Below are 18,382 nucleotides of genomic sequence, written 5' to 3'. Positions count from 1 at the left end.
TTTACATAATTCCAGTTTCTTTGTTTAACATGAGCTAAGGTCTTAAGACGTATGACTGTAATTGTTAATTTTGTTTAGATATGCCAAATTGTAATTATATAAGTGATTATTGGTCGGACTATATCTTTTTATTATTATTTCAATTATTAGCTGTTGGCACTTGACCCATACACGTTCATAGCAACAAATATATAACAGTCTATTGCAACTGTGTACATCCGCTCTCCACGAAGGATCAAACTACACAGCTTCTCACAGCCAGTGAGTGGTTCTTTCTCAATGAGGCCATATTTTGGGTGAAATATCCCTTTACCGGCAAACTCCACTCTGTCAAATCGTTAGAGGAAAGAGCTTACCTTTAATGGCAGTGCGTGTGGTATTTCTCTTCTCGTTCTGCCAGTCTGTCTGACCACCGCCCACCCACTCCACCACATACTCTGACACCAACTTTGTACTGCTGGGGGGTTTCCATTCCAGCCACAGTTGGCCCCTGTCGGGCAACACCTTCAGCTCTTCAACCGGGGCGAGCTCTGACTCTGAGACACAGACACACACACACACACACACACACACACACACACACACACACACACACACACACACACACACACACACACACACACACACACACACACACACACACACACACACACACACACACACACACACACACACCAGTGTCAGCAGTGACTAGCACCAAAGTGCAATGCAAAGAGAGCTTTCCCAACACTCCTCCTAAAAATGCAATAATTAGCGGTGTTGCGTGCCAGCAGCACACTACGGCCCAGCCAGCTGCGGTTAGACAAACAGCTGGAGCGTCTGCTCTGGTATGTTGTGGTTGGCTTTGTGAGTCAGTGGAAGTGTGAGGAAACAGCGGCCATATAGCGCAGCAGCATATCATACTGTATCATGCCTGACGTTTGGATGAGCATACACTGAACACAAAAATACAAATGCAGCATTTTTTTTCCGCAAGTTGAAATAAAACATCTAAGATACAGACTAACAAATTTGGAGCCAAAATGTGAGAGAGATAGTACGATTTGTGTGCATACAAGATACACATCTTAGATCTTTAACCTTAACTGGTGAAAAAATGGGAGTGAAAAACAAAAGTGTTGCGTTTGTATTTCTGTTCAGTACAGTCATACACACTCATTTCCTGTTATCGCTGTCCACTTGAAAACAAAAGGCATAAAAGTGAAAAGTTCTTAAAAATAAAGACTATATAGTCCAGTTGAAAGGCTACATTCATTTGGAGTACTGGAGTATTTTTGTTTTGTTCATTTATATCAATGTTCCTGCTACACTACTGCAAATCTCCTCCTCATCAGGGTATGTGCATATTATGTTTATACTGCTGAGACTGGGGCTTCTTAAAGTCCAAATATTGATATTAAATCTCAACAATTAACATTCTCCTCTTCCGCTGACAACTTCACAGAAAAAAAAGAGCTGATATCACTAGAAGAAGTCCTTAGGGAAGCTGGGATGAGCCAGCAATGACTGGCATTAGTGCTGGATACGATATCTGACAGTGGTGCATACTGTAGCAGCACGCCTTCCCTGCTAGAATACATGTACGTTATACAAAATCTCACATGCAGTGGTTTAGATTATACACTGCAGGTGTGCCTTCAGAGCATATTCAAGTTCTCTAAGGGCCACATTGATCGGCCAAAGTGACAAAAACGTCAAAAAAGCGTCCGCAAAAGTGACAAAAAAAACTTCAGAAAAGGCAACAAAAACTAGGTGGGCCAAAATTTGATGAGAACCTAAATTGATATGCGGGCCGGATCAAAGTCTGCGAGGGGCCGGATTTGGCCCGCGGGTCTTGAGTTTGACAAGCGTGCTTTAGAGTGTGACCGTGGACACTTACCACGGGCTTTCGCTGTGATGAATAACGATGCCACAGGAGAATTTCCCACAGAATTGGTAGCGTTGACGTACACTCCGACATATTTCTGGTCAGCCAGGTCAATCTGTTTGAGAGCAGTGATCTTCCCCTGGCTGGATCTGGAAACATTCACCCACTCCAAACCTTCGTTCTTGACTTTATCCGTTGGTTCTTGAATCTTTATGCCGAAACTTATTATCCTCCCGTTGGCAAGCACAGGATCCTAGCAGGACAAAGTCACACACTGCATGTTACCCTTCAGCATCAAGTCAGAAAAACATTTCTGTTGCGTTTCTCATTTTGGGGGGATTTATGGAGTTGTTTTGGGTCTCTGTGGTCAATTATTTAAATTCAGTTTCTAGTATTAGTATCATTAGGTATAATAGTTTGTTAAATTAAATGTGATGCAGTAATTTACCTTACAAATAAACTGCACTTGTCGTATGCCGTCACCCTCTGTAATGATTCTCCATAGATCTGGTTTACTTGTTGGTCCTAAGACAAGAGAGGAAAAAGGAAACTAAATATTTTAGTTTAACAAAAGAACAAAAGGAACCACACAACACTACTCAGTTTGATGAAAGGCCACAGATGTGTAAAGACAAAGGCAGTGGGAGTAGAGCAGTCCCTCCAGGAATTGTCGATGTCGCGACTGCAACCATTCACGCAAATCAAACCAATCTCTGTGAATTCAGCGAGACCTCGGAATTTTGTCCAATCACCGCAACTTCACCGCAAATTTGACCAATCACCTGAGCTCCCCGCAACTTCCACCGCAGTCCACCGTGCCAGCATAACAAGTACATCCCCAAATTAATTTCCTTGTTTCTAGTATGAAGATAAGGCGTGTGTGACTCGGACATCTCACATTTACCAACAAAACGTACAGCGAAAGACTGTCCTGCCACCCTGTACACGTTTTGATTTGTCACTCAAAAGTCGCTAAAAGCTGCTGCTGTTGTTTCAATCCTGTCCACACACACACGGTAAATTTCCTTGGAAAACTTTTTTTCTCAATGGATCATATTGTGTCCATCAGGTAGAACAGAGATTTCTTTCTTTAATTGTATTTGAACAACTTGAACAAGTGTATTTGGTGGTCAAAGACTTTTACTTAGTGAAACTGAAGTCAGTCTGAACTGGCAGCCATGAAACTCACGGTACTCTGGTGTTCTCTTGGTAACGACGGTACTCCAGTTGCTCCAATAACCATGGCCCTCTCTGGCATTTTTGCAGGACACCTGGGTTTCATACACTTGGTACGGCTGAAGGTCCTGGAGTCTGAATGACTTTATGTCCGATGCAGTGTCCCCGAGAGGTACCTAAAGGACATTAATCACATCTTTTATTGATTTTGTCAACTAACAATTTGAAAAGACAAGAAGCAGACTTGTTGGTTGACCAGGCAGCCACACTACACCACAATATGTACCAGACACACAAATGAAGATAAAGACTAACATAACAGTTAAAGTTCTTGGTTGATGTGGGGACGCCTGTGGTTACTGGTGCTAATAATACAGGTCCCTGGAGGCAGCGATTGCACCCTGAGCAGCTACTCCTTCAGAAATAGAACAGCAGCCTGTTGCCCCAGCTGTGTAAGTTATTTCTTAAGTTAGGGTTTAAAGTCCACACAAAACGTTGTTGTTGTGTCGATGTTGGGTTGCACCACGGCGACGCAAGGTTCATCTTAGTTACACTGGCGTAAAGTCCACACTGACCAGAATATTCTTACGGAAAATGACATTTCACTTCCCGTGGCCAATCAGTGAAAAGCACTATTCTTGGCGCAGTGTTTATTATCATTATGATATCATTATCACCATGTTGTCTCGCGTGCCCAATTGTCTTTGAACAGTTTGTTCCGCAATAGCGAAGAGGCTAACGGCTAAAAATAGCTAACGTTGGTAATGTTAGTCACCAAAACAATGACAGACATGTACCTAAACTAGGACAAAGCATTAGGATTGATAATATACAACCTTAACCTACAGCTAACATCGAGTGGTAAAACGTTGACTACAACATGGGGTAATGGTACCCTATTATTGTTAATTATTAAACGTTAGAACAAACATAATGATCGCCTACACTGCCAAACTGTTATAAATGAGTAGAACCTAAAGGCTGTTTTATGCTTCTGCGTCAACTCCACGCCGTAGCTACGCCGTCTCTCCTACGGCGTCGTGACCCTTTCGGAGTTCTGCGTCGGGGTTGCTTTGCATCGCGGTGCATTTCACCGCCATAACGCTAGGGGGTGTCATCTGTGTCTGTGTCGCTCGCCACCGAAACGGTACTCAGAATGGCAAACCCCATAGACTGTCGTGCTAAAATATTAATCTTATTTGTTTGGCCTTTTCTTGCTTAGATTTTGTGAAAAGTATCGAGAAATAGACACAGTAAAATCCATTGACCTAGTTACTGTAACCAGAAAATAAGTCTGAGCTTATATGCGAGGTGTCTGCCATCCAGTTTATGTTATGTTAGCAAGCAAACTGCCCACAAAGTACTGCTGGCTGGCAAAGTGCTAATTTCAAAACGTTACTTACATATAGACCCTTTACAAACTGATAACCCTGTCATTGTTACCAAAATATGTCTGAGTTTATTTGCAAAGCTGATGTCAGTGAACTAGCATGTTGCTACTCCCCACAGCAGGCTGCTGGAAACACCCACTATCAACACACAGGACCAGTTGACCAATTTGTCTACAGTGCAGCAGTGGAATAATCTGTGTTTCACTGAGCATGTTTAAAGTGGCTTTAAAGAAACAGTTACTAAGTACCATGCACCAGCATTTTCAATTCTATTTTATTTTTTTTTTTACTTTTTATGACCAAGAAGGCAAAGAGCATGTTGACAAAGCTACCCCGCTGTATTACATGTTAACTGTATTGTCTGCCCTTGTTGTCTTGTTGTGCTGTATGATGTTGTGGTGTGGTAAGTGTTTTACTAAAGGACCACAATGCAGTGTTTCCTTTAGGATTTTTTTTAGCAGTGGGGACAGGTCTGTCTGAACCCCCTCACCCCCAACTCCCGTGCGCACCGCCGCCAAATGTTTTACGTATGAAATGGAGCTGACACTTCGCTGCAACATAAACTATTATATTTATTCACACACAATGAGGCATATTTTCAGTTGTGATTGAACTGTATTTTTTGAGGAACTGCAGGGCACTTAACATCTACAGGTCTACACTTAGAACGGACCCACCGCGGTGACATTTTTGGTGGAGCTGTTCGTTTGATAGTCGACTCGGAAGAAAGCGAACGTTTTGACAATAAACTCCATCAACACAACAGTATGTGGAGTTAAACTGGATGGGCCCAATAACCTCTGAATAGTTCTACTTGTTGTTAAATTGCTATGTGAGCGGCAGCCAACGGGGGTGCATTATGTCAGCAGGATAATTTAAAAGGCAACCTCGACTACATTTTTTGTACAGCCCTATTTCAGGTACCGTGGTGGCAGAAATTTTGTCGTGGTGGGCCGCTACTACAAAATCAGCATAGAGGAAACCTTCAGACTTTGTGTTTTTAACCGGTGTGGTTTACGTCTGCCTAGGTAATCACTGCTGTGTAGTGTTATGTTTTTTCTTCTTCAAATAAATCAAACAAAACACACTATGATAAATGACTGAGTGGTAGAATGAGAAAAACATACTTACATAAGTCCAATTTTGAGTCCCATTCTGGCGGTATCTTATTTGATAGGTTAATTTCATACGTTCTTTGATAATAAGATGAGTCCAGTTTATCAGAAGGGAAGTGGGAAAACTCTTCTCTGAAAAGACTTTGACGTCCGATGGAGGGTCCGTTTTCACTGCAACGACAGACACAACAAGCGGTCAAGACTATGCGAGATGGTGTTAATTGAACATGTCACGTGGTCAAGTCACGTAATGTGACTATACCTTCACATCACCGGTGCACACTAGATTTCAGAGAAGAGAAAACAGCTACACTGTACACGGTCACATTTCAGCCGAGCCAGCATTGTGACTAAGGTGAGTACATGTTTTAGACCAGACTATATCAGACTAGCAGACAAAAAGATGGCAGCACTGAGTGCGTTTACATGTACAGCAGTAACCGGGGTATTTGAATGACAGGGTTCTGCCAGTTCTCCCCGTATACATGAGCGGGGAAGAACAGGAAGAATAACAGGAGTAACTCTACCTCCGGTACAGTAGGTGGCGCTCTGCCAACGCACAACTGGCTTTTTCTTCCGGTTGACCCATGTCAAAATTACACTGACCGGCCACTAAATTAGTAAAATGTACCAACTTAATGTTTCATTCACACACACTCTTGTCACAGCGTAGGGAGAGCACAGTACTCTCGCAGGACGACTGACAACTTTTTTTGCCGATACATGGCGTAGACAGACCCAGAGATGGACAATCTGTTTAGCCAGCTCCCGGTTTCTGCTGCCTCGGCGGGGAGTAAAACAGACGGCCCGCTGTTACATTTGTTTTATAGTATCATAGCAATGACTACGACTACTACGACTACGAGTGGGGAGGGGCAGTTGCGCATACACTTAACCCGACCATGCTCCATTTAAGGTGTAAACATGCAGGAATCCCCCGTTACTGAAGGAGTTCTCTAGGTCTGTTAACCGGGTTATGAGAACTCTGATTTTAACCGGGGTATGGTGTTTGAAAAATCAGGGGTATTACCTTAACCCGAATATAATCATTTTTTTTAAACTGCATGTAAACGCAGTGTGCAAACCTTTATCATATTAACATTACAACATTTCACTTACCAAACCATCCGGAATCTTCTTTCAGATGCTCAGATTCTATTTTTCCCAGTTTATTGTGTGCCTCCACCCAGACCTCCAGTATCATATGAATCGGGAAAATGTCCCCTAACTTCACTTGGATACGGTTTTCTTGTGTCTCATTAGAGGGCTGCCCGCTGTTGACAAAAGATTATGGAACATTAACAACAAGGCCTACACAACGATACAAATGAAAACTCTTTCCATTTGAAAACAAAATTCACCTTTTTTGATATATTCCAACTTTACAACCCTTCCACTATATGCTATAAGAATGAACTTTAAACCAATGCTTTGACCTAGGGAAAGGCATGAATATCACAAAAACATGAGCCCCTCTCAGACATGGAATCTTCATCTCTCCGTTGATGAAGAGCAACAGTGACAGCTTAAACTAATACCAAAGAAGAGAGGCGTGTCACTTCTCTCACTGGCTGCAGCAGCGATTATAGCTGAATGACGCTTTATATCTCTGTGGCTGTACTGACAATTATCGTCACAGTTTGATGATTTATGACGCATCACGTCCATTCTCGTAGCTGGGTGCGGGGCGTTGTCATTGACAGCTACACTGGCCTCTATGGGTTGAGCTACAACGTAGTATGGTACAATAGTGATTCAGTACATCACTGCTGCACAGGGTGTATGTTGTCACCGGTAGGCCTGTAACAATTATTACAGAATTGTCAATTTCTTTTCATAATCGCCGTTTCTTTGTTTAACCGTAATTAACTGCTAACATGAGCTAAGGTCTTAAGGAGTATGACTGGTAATTGTTGATTTTGTTTAGATATGCCAAATTGTAATTACATAAGTGATTATTGGTCAGACTATATATTTTTTTATTTCAATTGTTAATTTTTGGCACTTCACCCTATACATGTTCATAGCAACAATGAACCAATATGACAAGGGTTACAGGGATAGTTAGAAAACATGTTTACTTCATAGTAGAGATGGTCCGATACCATTTTTTGCTTCCCGATACTGATTCTGATACCTGAACTTGCGTATCGGCCGATACCGAGTACTGATCTGATACCAGTGTGTCATATATTTTATTATGTTTTAACAGCTGTATAATACTATCCCTGTATGGATGTGATATGATTTCTATCTTTGTTGTTGGTCTGGCTCAGATTAAACTTTTTGTGAAACATGAACAAACACAGAACTTTCTTTTATTCTGCAGTTTGACAGTCAGTTATAACGGAAAAAGAACATAAATAAACTACTTTAACGTAGATTTTCTTCAGGGCTTTATTACGTGGTATCAGATCAGTGCATATACTCCAGTACTTCCCGATACCGATACCAGCGTTTTAGGCAGTATCGGAGCCGATACCGATACTGGTATCGGTATCAGAACATCTCTACTTCATAGGCTGTGTATTTGTGTTATTATATTATCTCGGTCACATGACAGTGATGTAACCAAATGATGTATCCTGGAATTTGTTAAAAAAAATAAAATAAAAAATTATATATATTTTTAAATTTGACTGAAAGAGACAATTATATTGTTAATCGCAATTATTTCTGAGATTAATTATACAGCAGAACTTGGAATTGTTACAGCTCTAGTCACCGGTGCCTGAAATGGGCCAGTACTCACCAGTACCGGCACTTCCGATTTTTGTCCACGTGAGTACCCTTACTTCTAATTGTTATTACAGGTATTATTAATCAGCTGATATTTATACCAAAATAGGCTACAGTACCAGTCAAAAGTTTGGACACTGTTTCGCATTCAAGTGAATGAGAAACTTTTGACTGGTACTGTATATATCATGATTTATTGGCAAAAACACATTCAGCACCCCTATATAGCCTGAACAGAATGACCCTTTGTTTGACAACCACATTTTCAGACACTGCGACGATTCAACAGTTGAATCAGGCTCCTTAGATTGAATCTTTGACTGGTCGGGGTCACACTTACAAAATTTAGGCGTGAATGAATATAAATATATCCAAGACACATGCGTTGATCACATCATGCAACTGCTGAATTAGGGTACTGGCAGCTTTTCTGGTCCAATTCAGCCACTGGTTGTCACCACTAGCTGGCAGGGCAAGCAGGAATAACATACTGGGTTATGTTACTTTTTAAAACTGCTGAATGAAGGTTTTCTTGTAAACCACCTCCAGATGTGCTCTGATTGGCAGATGCTGGTCTGGCTGATCCAATCAGAATGTTTTTACACCTGCATTGCACCTGCACATGTGTTTTTCCTGAGTTGCAAAGATTAATCGATTAGTTGTCAACTATAAAATTAATCGCCAACTATTTTGATAATTGATTAGTCTGTTGAAAAAGTTTGAGTAATTCTTTTACAAAAAAATCCCTAAAAATGATCTGCTGTCAGCTTGTTAAATGTGAATATGTTGTAGTTTCTTCTCTCCTCTGTGACAGTAACCTGACTATCTTTGAGTTGTGGACAAAACAAGACATTTGAGGACGTCATCTTGGGCTTTTCTGACATTTTATAGACCAAACAACTAATTGAATAAGCACTACTTATATATCACTGATATATACATATACTAACTACAATTTGAATCCACTAAGAAAGTGTTGCGGAAATGTAACAATTAGAGGTGCAAGATATATTGACTCAATGTCGTTATCGCAATATATATATATATATATATATATATCCTGTTCTCTTTATTTATATATGTTATACTGTCCAACCAGTAAAACATGTCCTGTTCTCTTTATTTATATACGTTATACTGTCCAACCAGTAAAACATGTCCTGTTCTCTTTATTTATATATGTTATACTGTCCAACCAGTAAAACATGTCCTGTTCTCTTTATTTATATATGTTATACTGTCCAACCAGTAAAACATGTCCTGTTCTCTTTATTTATATACGTTATACTGTCCAACCAGTAAAACATGTCCTGTTCTCTTTATTTATATACGTTATACTGTCCAACCAGTAAAACATGTCCTGTTCTCTTTATTTATATACGTTATACTGTCCAACCAGTAAAACATGTCCCGTTCTTTTTATTTATATATTTTATACTGTCCAACCAGTAAAACATGTCTTGTTCTCTTTATTTATATATTTTATACTGTCCAACCAGTAAAACATGTCCTGTTCTCTTTATTTATATACGTTATACTGTCCAACCAGTAAAACATGTCCTGTTCTCTTTATTTATATACGTTATACTGTCCAACCAGTAAAACATGTCCCGTTCTTTTTATTTATATATTTTATACTGTCCAACCAGTAAAACATGTCCTGTTCTCTTTATTTATATATGTTATACTGTCCAACCAGTAAAACATGTCCTGTTCTGTAGACATGGTCCTTATTTATTTATTTATTTATATATTCATGTTGGACCAGTCCAATATGACCGTCAGTTGAAATAAACCTTGTGTTGTAAGAAAACTTGTTTAATTTGTTATTAATCTATTTTTATGCTTTTTTCCATAACGTTTGTAATTTTACATATGTTTAAAAATATCGAAATTAATATTGATATCGCAATATCACATTTTGTCAATATCGTGCAACATTAGTGACAATGCCTTTTCTAGTCCGATTGCTGGCGTGGCTTTAGTCTAAATGGATGATGGTTCATTTACGGGATAGTTCCGATGCCGCCGGATGGCTCTCACTTTTCCTCACACATTTTAAGGAAAATGTGGACGGTGCAACAAGGCAGGCCTGCTTGGTTCTCTAGGGGAATGATTGTAAAGATTTACGGCGCTGTGGAGGAAGGTCTGGCAATGCGAGACTAGTGTGGCTTTAGGTGTGCGTCAGGGGCTTCTTACATGTAGAATTGCCTGGCAGCTTACAGCGTGAAGGGTGTGTCTGAAAGGTGCGGCACAGAAACGTATGCATTCAAAGTCAGAAACTAAAAATGATAAACCATGACAAATGAGCTCATCAAGTCCTCGACACCAGCAGCAAAACACCCTGACATTAACAAAACATTATTTCAAGTACTTGAGCAGCTTGACTTGATTCCAACATGCTGGAATGTACCAAAACAAAAATGTTTCCAGAATTTTCTGATGATAAAACTTTCAAACAGACGATGCTGTGATGCAAAAACATGGAGGTGTATACTCACCTCGATGGGAGGACTGCAGTATACAGAGTGTATGACGTAGGGACTGTAGCAGTCTGACGTCCTACTGGTTGCCACGTACAGCTTAAAGTTGAAGAGATGTACTGTCGTCGCTGAACTGCCACACAGGACAGATTCTCAGGCTTCCCCGGAACATCTGACATTGAGACAAACAACACACAGAGATCTTATTAGGGCCCAAGCACAAAGAGCACTGAAAGTGTGAAGAACCTATTGTTTTCGTGGATATAATTTTTCTGCTGGGCAATCAGACATTTGAGGGGCTTGGAATGCTTGGCAACTCACTAAAAACTGTCAATTTTTTTCAAAGCTCTGCTTGAGCAAACGGGCTTTGGGGTTGCCTGCGGGCAACATAGTGCCACAAAACGCACGCCAGGTTGGGATAAAGTTCCTTTGATGCTTACAAAATTGTTCTCATCTTTATTCGTTTATTTTTTGTTTCACCTGACAGGAAGTGAGCCATCTTATATTCCATGCATTAATTTGCATTTTACGAAAACATGTTTGACTTTGGATGCACAACAATTTCGCACCCATGTTCAAACTAGTACATTTTTCAACTGAAACTGCAATTAGGCTTGAGTGTGGCACGTTGGCTCTATTGCGACCCCCAATTAGTTTAAGCCTTACAACGCATTTTTGACACCCTTGATATGACCATTTTGGAGAAGGTCTGTGGAGGCAGAACTCAAGGAAACATCATTATCCTGGAAGGAAGCAGATAAGGCCGCCCAACCAGCTGGAGAAAGTTCTTAAATGACCTATGCTCCCCAAATAGCAAAATATATGAAATGATATTTCCTGTGGAAAAGCGCCTTAACTCAGGAAGCTGTTTTAACTTGACTTTACATAATCCAATCTGCCCAAATTTCGATTGCTGGATAGAAGTCCAGGCCTGAAGACATCTACCTGCCCATATTGAGTCACTGAATCACTTATGTTCTCTTATTTGATAGCTCCTCGCTCCTCAGTTGAACCGGAAGGCCCCCCATCTCAAAGCTCTTGTTCCTGCCCCGAGGAGCGAAGATAGAGGATGGATCTCTGAGGAGCTATGAGTGAGGATGGAGGATGGATCTCTGAGGAGCTATGAGTGAGGATGGAGGATGGATCTCTGAGGAGCTATGAGTGAGGATGGAGGATGGATCTCTGAGGAGCTATGAGCGAGGATAGAGGATGGATCTCTGAGGACCTACGAGTGAGGATGGAGGATGGATCTCTGAGGAGCTATGAGTGAGGATGGAGGATGGATCTCTGAGGAGCTATGAGCGAGGATAGAGGATGGATCTCTGAGGAGCTATGAGCAAGGATAGAGGATGGATCTCTGAGGAGCTATGAGTGAGGATGGAGGATGGATCTCTGAGGAGCTATGAGCGAGGATACAGAGAGCAGCTTTCCCGGAAGCCGTGCAGCTGAAAACCGTTGTTAACTCCACCCATACAGCCGACGAATTCACGTGATGCTTCAGAGGGAAAGACGTCTCATCCCTCTAAAACACATTTCCTACTTTCCTCTCTCTTTGCATGATTTTCCTCGCATCTCTCCTATTGCTTCTTTGGTGGGACAGTCAAAGACGCGAAGAAGGGAAGCAAGTGGAGGAACCGGGATGCAATTTAAAGCCTCTGAACACCCACGTAGGTTATTCTGGTTGATTAGACTCTGTTCAGGTTGAAGGTGGGCCGAAGCTTTGATGGGAACTCATTAGGTCACAAATTCTTTATACCAATAGGGATGATAAAGGTGTCATTTGTCCCGCCCTAACACGTGCAACAACACTAACAGTGGACTCAGGAAGATGTCAATCACTCAGTCTAACCACACAGTCCTGAAAAAGGTCCAATCAGCCACATTAACTAGAAACACCTGTGTTCAGGGCCTTTAAGAACCCGGGATGCAGCCATAGTGCCGCCTACTGACAACAGGAAGTCGCACTATGCGACAAAGATCTTCCGATTTACAGGAAGTTTACATGTTGTGGTCAACACATGATGTACAGCAACATGACGTACAATCAGTGTAGTCGCTAGCTAGGGCTGCACGATATGAGGAAAATATGCGATATCGATAATGTTGTTAAATATCGCGATAACAATACGATATTACTTGAGATAAATAAAGATATTAAAGCGTACTCAGTTCAGCATTTCTGCTGCTTTCAGAATTCTGCTAAAATACAACAAATTGCTTGTTGAATAAAAAAAATAAAAAAATGACAGTTACATTTTAAAGTGCATTTTCCTACTGATAATTTCTTTCAACTAATACAAACAATGTGTCTTTCACGATATGTCGCAGCCTTTCGCGATGTGTATATTGCGCCAGTTGATATTGCAATGACGATAAAAAAAAAACTATATATTGTGCAGCCCTATCGCCAGCGCCGCATGGCGGACAGAGGATGTTCGATAATGTGCAATACGTTATTTTCCAGTGCCACGCACTCCACCCGGGATATAATGTCTAATCAGATAAGCGTGTTTGTGGTGTAATCAGTAACACCAGTGTTGTCACGAGTTTATTAACTGTTGGAACATTTTTCTTCATCGTGGCAACCCTACTAGTGAGCCCACAAAAAAACTGACGGGGTTGTCTTACTTCCCAGGATACCCAGAGGTTATGTGCAAAAGCACTGAAAAAGTGAGTTGTTCATGATAAGTCCCCTTTAAATACACGTGGTTCAAAGCAAACAAAAAAAACACTTACAGCCTTTTTTAAGGTCGATCCCATGAATTAATTTGCCTTCGTTTTGGATAAAGAAGAGGGTGTTTTTCTTTTGGCATTTGCACATTAACCATTCAGTCTTTTCACTGGTGATTGGGACAGTGACGTTGAGAGCTGAGCCGTTGATCTTGGTGTACCGTTCTTTGGGTACAGTTGTCCCGGCGAGAGTCCAGTAAAGGTCATCTGCTGTAACTTCCGACGTGTTGATGATCACGCATGTAGCCGTGAAGTTAGTCTCCATCTCTAGCACTGGAGACTGCGGGACTACCATCAAATAGTAGTCCGCTTCTGAAGACCAACAAAACAAGAAACGTCAATTTTTAGAATCAAACTCAACCTAGTGGCACAACTGTAAACTTTATTGTTTGTTGTTATATGTGACCGATTACAGCACAACATAGTACAATTTGACCTCTGCTAGGGCTGGGCAACATATCAATATTACAGTATATCGATACTGTAATATGAGACTAGATATCCTCTTAGATTTCAAGGGTTTTCCCAGCCATTATAAGGTTTGGGTGCAGCACCCGAGCCGTTTTGGGCAGCACCTTAGCCAAATGAATGTGACTAAATTACTTTTTTAAGATCTAATAATTGCAGTTTGTCCCTAATGGATTTGGAACAAGTTTTGTCTTTAAGCTTTTTGAGTGTTATTTATTTTTATGATTTGCTCTAGCTTTTCCAAAGTTTTAGACACATATGGTGATAACAGTCCAAAATGATGTGAAAATAAGACAAAAAAACGACCAAAAAGAGACAACACGACTACAAAGCCACTTAAAAATCTAACTGCTACTGAAAGATCTACTGCATGTTAAATGTGTAAAAAGGGTACTGACCAACTCTGGCAGGTAGAGCAGAGCCAAGGAAAGCTAACGCCAACAGCTGGAGCACTCCGGCAGAAACCATGATGACAACTAACTAGGAACATAAATAAAATTAAAAAAATAAAAAACATGATGTATTTTGTATTTATTTTATATTTATTATAAGGATCCCCATTAGCTAACGCCTAGACGACCAGTTAGCCTTCCTGGGGTCCAAAGCAACATTTAATCAGACAATATTAAAACATTTCATGACATATACAGAAAAGAAAATGAATACAACAATATCTGCTTACAGAACTAAATAACAAAAACAAAAAAATTTAAATTAAATAAAAACAATAACAAATCAAGCAAATAGAGAAATATCTTGAAAACAAGGTTATATATTACAGTGTATTAAATGGCTTACATTAAGGTAGCTCACATAGACAGAGAAGAAATTTAAATATTTGAAACACACAATAAGAAGCCTCATGATAAATAATTTAAGTGAAGGTAAGACTTGACTTTCTTTTTCAAATGTACCTTTCCTGTGATAAAACGAATGTTACTTATTTTACAAGTTACAAAGACCTTGCTCTGTAAATGAAAGTTTTTTTCATTTCCAGTTCACTTGTAAAACTGGAAAGGTTAGTTCTATCGGATACATTCACGTTGAAAACTTAACAAACAGGGTTCCAAATTAGCATTTTAACGACTTTAAAATGTAACGTTAGTCTTAGTTACAAGTCGTGGCGTGACGCCGAGGTTAGCTAGTTGTTTATCTGATCTGACCATCTTACCATCTCATGTGTCCGCGGTCCGTACGCTAACACTTGTGCTAAGACACTAAAATTAACGCTAGGTAAGAATATATCAGGGTGTTAGCTAACAATGGCTAACGTAGCGTTGCATTGTTAAATAAAGCAGACGATGGTAGCGTGTGGCTAACAACGCCCGTTAGAGTGTTGCGTATTCAATATTTAGCTAGGTAATAGCATTGAGAGCACACATTGCCATCCCTGATAACGCCATATTATTTCCGCCTCAAAAGCAAGAGGTCTTTACTTACCTAACTGGCTTCAGTGCTGGTCCCTGTGTAATCTCTGTTAGATCAATACCATATTTATGTATTGCTAAAACCTAGCTAACAATCGCTAAAACAAGAATTTCAGCTGGCATTTGTGTCACGTCCGTGCCACTGCACTGGTTCTGGGCTAGGACCGCCCACTTCCCGTCATGTATTTAGAGAAAACCTATGTCGCAACATTTTGTTCTTTGGTGATTTGTCAGATAAGTGGTCTGTCAAACATTCCTGACGAATCGGGGGTTTCCGGTGGCTGTCTTGTACGTGCACGTCCCTCACTGTTGTTTTCCAGTATGTCTCCGCCCCTCGCGTTCACAAAGCACGTGCACGTGTCCGTGTCCATAAAGGTTCGCGAACCCCTTGACTTCTCAAAACGAGACCACACACATAACCGGGACGGAGAACTTTGGACTGTGGTTGCTTTACCTTTAAAAACCAGACAGTTGATGTTTTGAAAAGAGTTTAATGTCCAAAATTAGATTATTGACAGTAACAGGCTGCAGTATGCCAACTAAGCAAGCAGTGCTTTTTAGTATTTATTCTCAAACGGTAGGCCGTAAAAACAAAATATAGAATGTTGTACGGAAGAGGATTAGGGCCACATGTGGAAAACATGTATTGAGTTCTGAGTTTAAAGTCAGAAGGGGAGACCAGGGACTGTTGTAACACTTTTTGCAATTTTTAGCAATACATCAAAAACCATTTACGCTGGAATAACCAATTTGTTATATTCTAAACTTCAATCTGTCAACTGCTGAAACAATGTATTTAAGTGGTTTTATGAAATATGTACAGGTTGCAAAATTGATTTTAATAGTCTCTCCACTGTTACAACCGTCCCAGTGTACAGGGACGGTTGTAACACGTCTAAACTATACATAACAAATCAATCATATACTCAAAATGGAAAATATGATGTATCAGTCATGTTATTGTTACTATTCATTTCACGTTTTTAAGTAATGATTACCTTTTTTTTCATACTACATGACAAAAAAGAGGTGACGTCGTCAAATTATAATGCAAGAAAATGATTTAATGGGTAGAACACTTCAAAAAAAGTTTAAACATGAACTCAAACATTCTCAACACCAGAGAGAGAGGGGGTGGGGGGCTCAGTAGGCCTAGTCCGAGTCACATTAATTATATTAAATGAAATATTCAATTTGCACATTAAAGGGAAATTATGCTAGCCTAGAAATCTAGACCACACTAGCGGCAGCAAATGTAGTTTTCAGCCAGGGTCGTCTAGCAACTCTCCGTTGGCTTGCGAGCTGGAAAAACCAAACTCTGGTCAGGCCAATCACATCGTGTATAGAGTCAGTGGGCGGGGCTTAACATAATGACGGCAGAGTTGCAACGGTTCCGCGTGAAAACAAAGAAGATGGCTGCTGCTGCTGCTGCTGGTGAACAGCGGTCTTTGGAATCGGCTTTGGCCGCGACTCTGGAAGACTTGGAGTTCAGCTTTTCTTTGAGAAAAGAACAAAGAACGGCACTGAAGTCTTTCTTAAAAAAGGAAGATGTGTTCAGAGTTTAAAGTGTAATCTATCAGCTAGCGTTGCTCTGATTGGTTGTAGTTCTATCCTATTGAGTGCAGAGGGAATTTGAAAGACAGCCGTTTATCCCGCCCCTCGGATTGAGCCCTGCCAATGGGGAATTCCCAGACCCAACATCTGGATGTGGGTCTGGCTCGTCAGGCTAAAACTAGGCAGTTTTTTTTAGCTTAACTTACCTTAACTTCAAGGGGAAATCCGGTGTTAAATGGGTTTTAGATATGTTAAGTATGACCCTCAACCACAAGATTGAGGGATTTCCCCTTTAACAGCTTCGGAGTCATTGGAATGGTTATATGACTTTTTCTGGGGTGAATGGTGGCCGTCTCCCCCCCCCCGGTGAGAAAACAGCAAAGAAATTGCCAAAACTGCACAGTTTCCCTTTAATACCAATATTTGTATCTCTATCCCTAACCTTAGCTGGTTTTTAAAATATAAATGAAACACGTTAATGTCGTTAGTTTCGTGTGGTGAGCACGGATTTTAAAGTAATATATTTCAATGGGAAGCATATTTTGTGATCACAGAACGATTACGGTAGCGAGTAGTATTGATAAGGCGAAAATCCAAACAGCACGGGACTTTCACCCCGGAGACCGGGGATCGCGTCCCACATGTTGCAGTTTCTTTCCGCGTTATTCTCTTCCTAACCACAACCGTCCCGTTGTTGTCGGCGTTTGGCGTTGCATTTCCCCGTTGTTGCGTCCCCCAGAGCAGCCCAGTGTCATGGCAGTTCGTGAAATGGTCACGTTCAAAAATCGTGACCTGTACACGAATCAATAAATCAAAATAACGTGACCATTTCACGAACTGGTGTGAGACCAGGTTGTTTCATCTCATGTGAGCTAGCTTGACTGCTAGTTTGACACTTGTTAGCCATTTCTATTTTTAGCTTACAAAACAGTGATTCTAATAATACTTGTTTGAATTCATAGACATTTGATCTTATAACAGTATCCAAAAAAGTACATCAGAAAGAAAAGTATTTTTTTTACCTCAAAAACAACCTAAAAAGAAGTTTCAAATGTGGCTCCATTTTTAGCAAGAATGGAAGGAAACTAACTGAGCATGAGCACATAGACAGTATATAAGAATGGACCACCAGACCCTGTGTCTCTGAACGGAGAAAAGTGAAGGATATTAGAAGCTCTTTCCCGGTGATGGCTGAGCGTTACTGAGCAGCCTCCAACTGAGCTTGAAGACGTAGATGTGACGTGAGCAACCTGTCTGAAAGTTGGAAGTCTTCTGGTAGCTGTGCCAAGAGAAATCTCAATCATTCCCAATCTAGCAGAGACGGAGAGCGTAGGTATATGTAAGGAGATAACATAGACACAGGCTAATTATTGATCACTAAAATGATAGTTAACATTAGTAATTACACTTAAACAGCTAATGGAAGTCCAAA

General features: G+C 40.6%; 1 protein-coding gene across 1 annotated transcript in view; it reads right to left on the bottom strand.

Annotated features, from left to right (window-relative positions):
* Positions 1-15,576, bottom strand: part of il6st (interleukin 6 cytokine family signal transduce) — a 30,411-nt gene extending 14,835 nt beyond the window's left edge. Inside the window, exons 1-10 of the mRNA XM_078272193.1 lie at positions 15,410-15,576; positions 14,368-14,449; positions 13,508-13,813; positions 10,790-10,943; positions 6,669-6,823; positions 5,566-5,720; positions 3,057-3,219; positions 2,316-2,392; positions 1,880-2,120; positions 357-536 (exon numbers count right to left, since the gene is read on the bottom strand). Coding sequence (XP_078128319.1) covers positions 357-536; positions 1,880-2,120; positions 2,316-2,392; positions 3,057-3,219; positions 5,566-5,720; positions 6,669-6,823; positions 10,790-10,943; positions 13,508-13,813; positions 14,368-14,437 — 1,501 coding nt within the window. The 5' untranslated portion in view covers positions 14,438-14,449; positions 15,410-15,576. The remainder of the gene's footprint in view (positions 1-356; positions 537-1,879; positions 2,121-2,315; positions 2,393-3,056; positions 3,220-5,565; positions 5,721-6,668; positions 6,824-10,789; positions 10,944-13,507; positions 13,814-14,367; positions 14,450-15,409) is intronic.
* Positions 15,577-18,382: the final 2,806 nt, after the last annotated feature.

The sequence above is a fragment of the Sander vitreus genome, chromosome 16, assembly GCF_031162955.1.
Source record: "Sander vitreus isolate 19-12246 chromosome 16, sanVit1, whole genome shotgun sequence".
Classification (NCBI taxonomy): Eukaryota; Metazoa; Chordata; class Actinopteri; order Perciformes; family Percidae; genus Sander; species Sander vitreus.
Note: the sequence above shows the minus strand (reverse complement) of the source record. Positions and strands in the feature narration are given on the sequence as shown.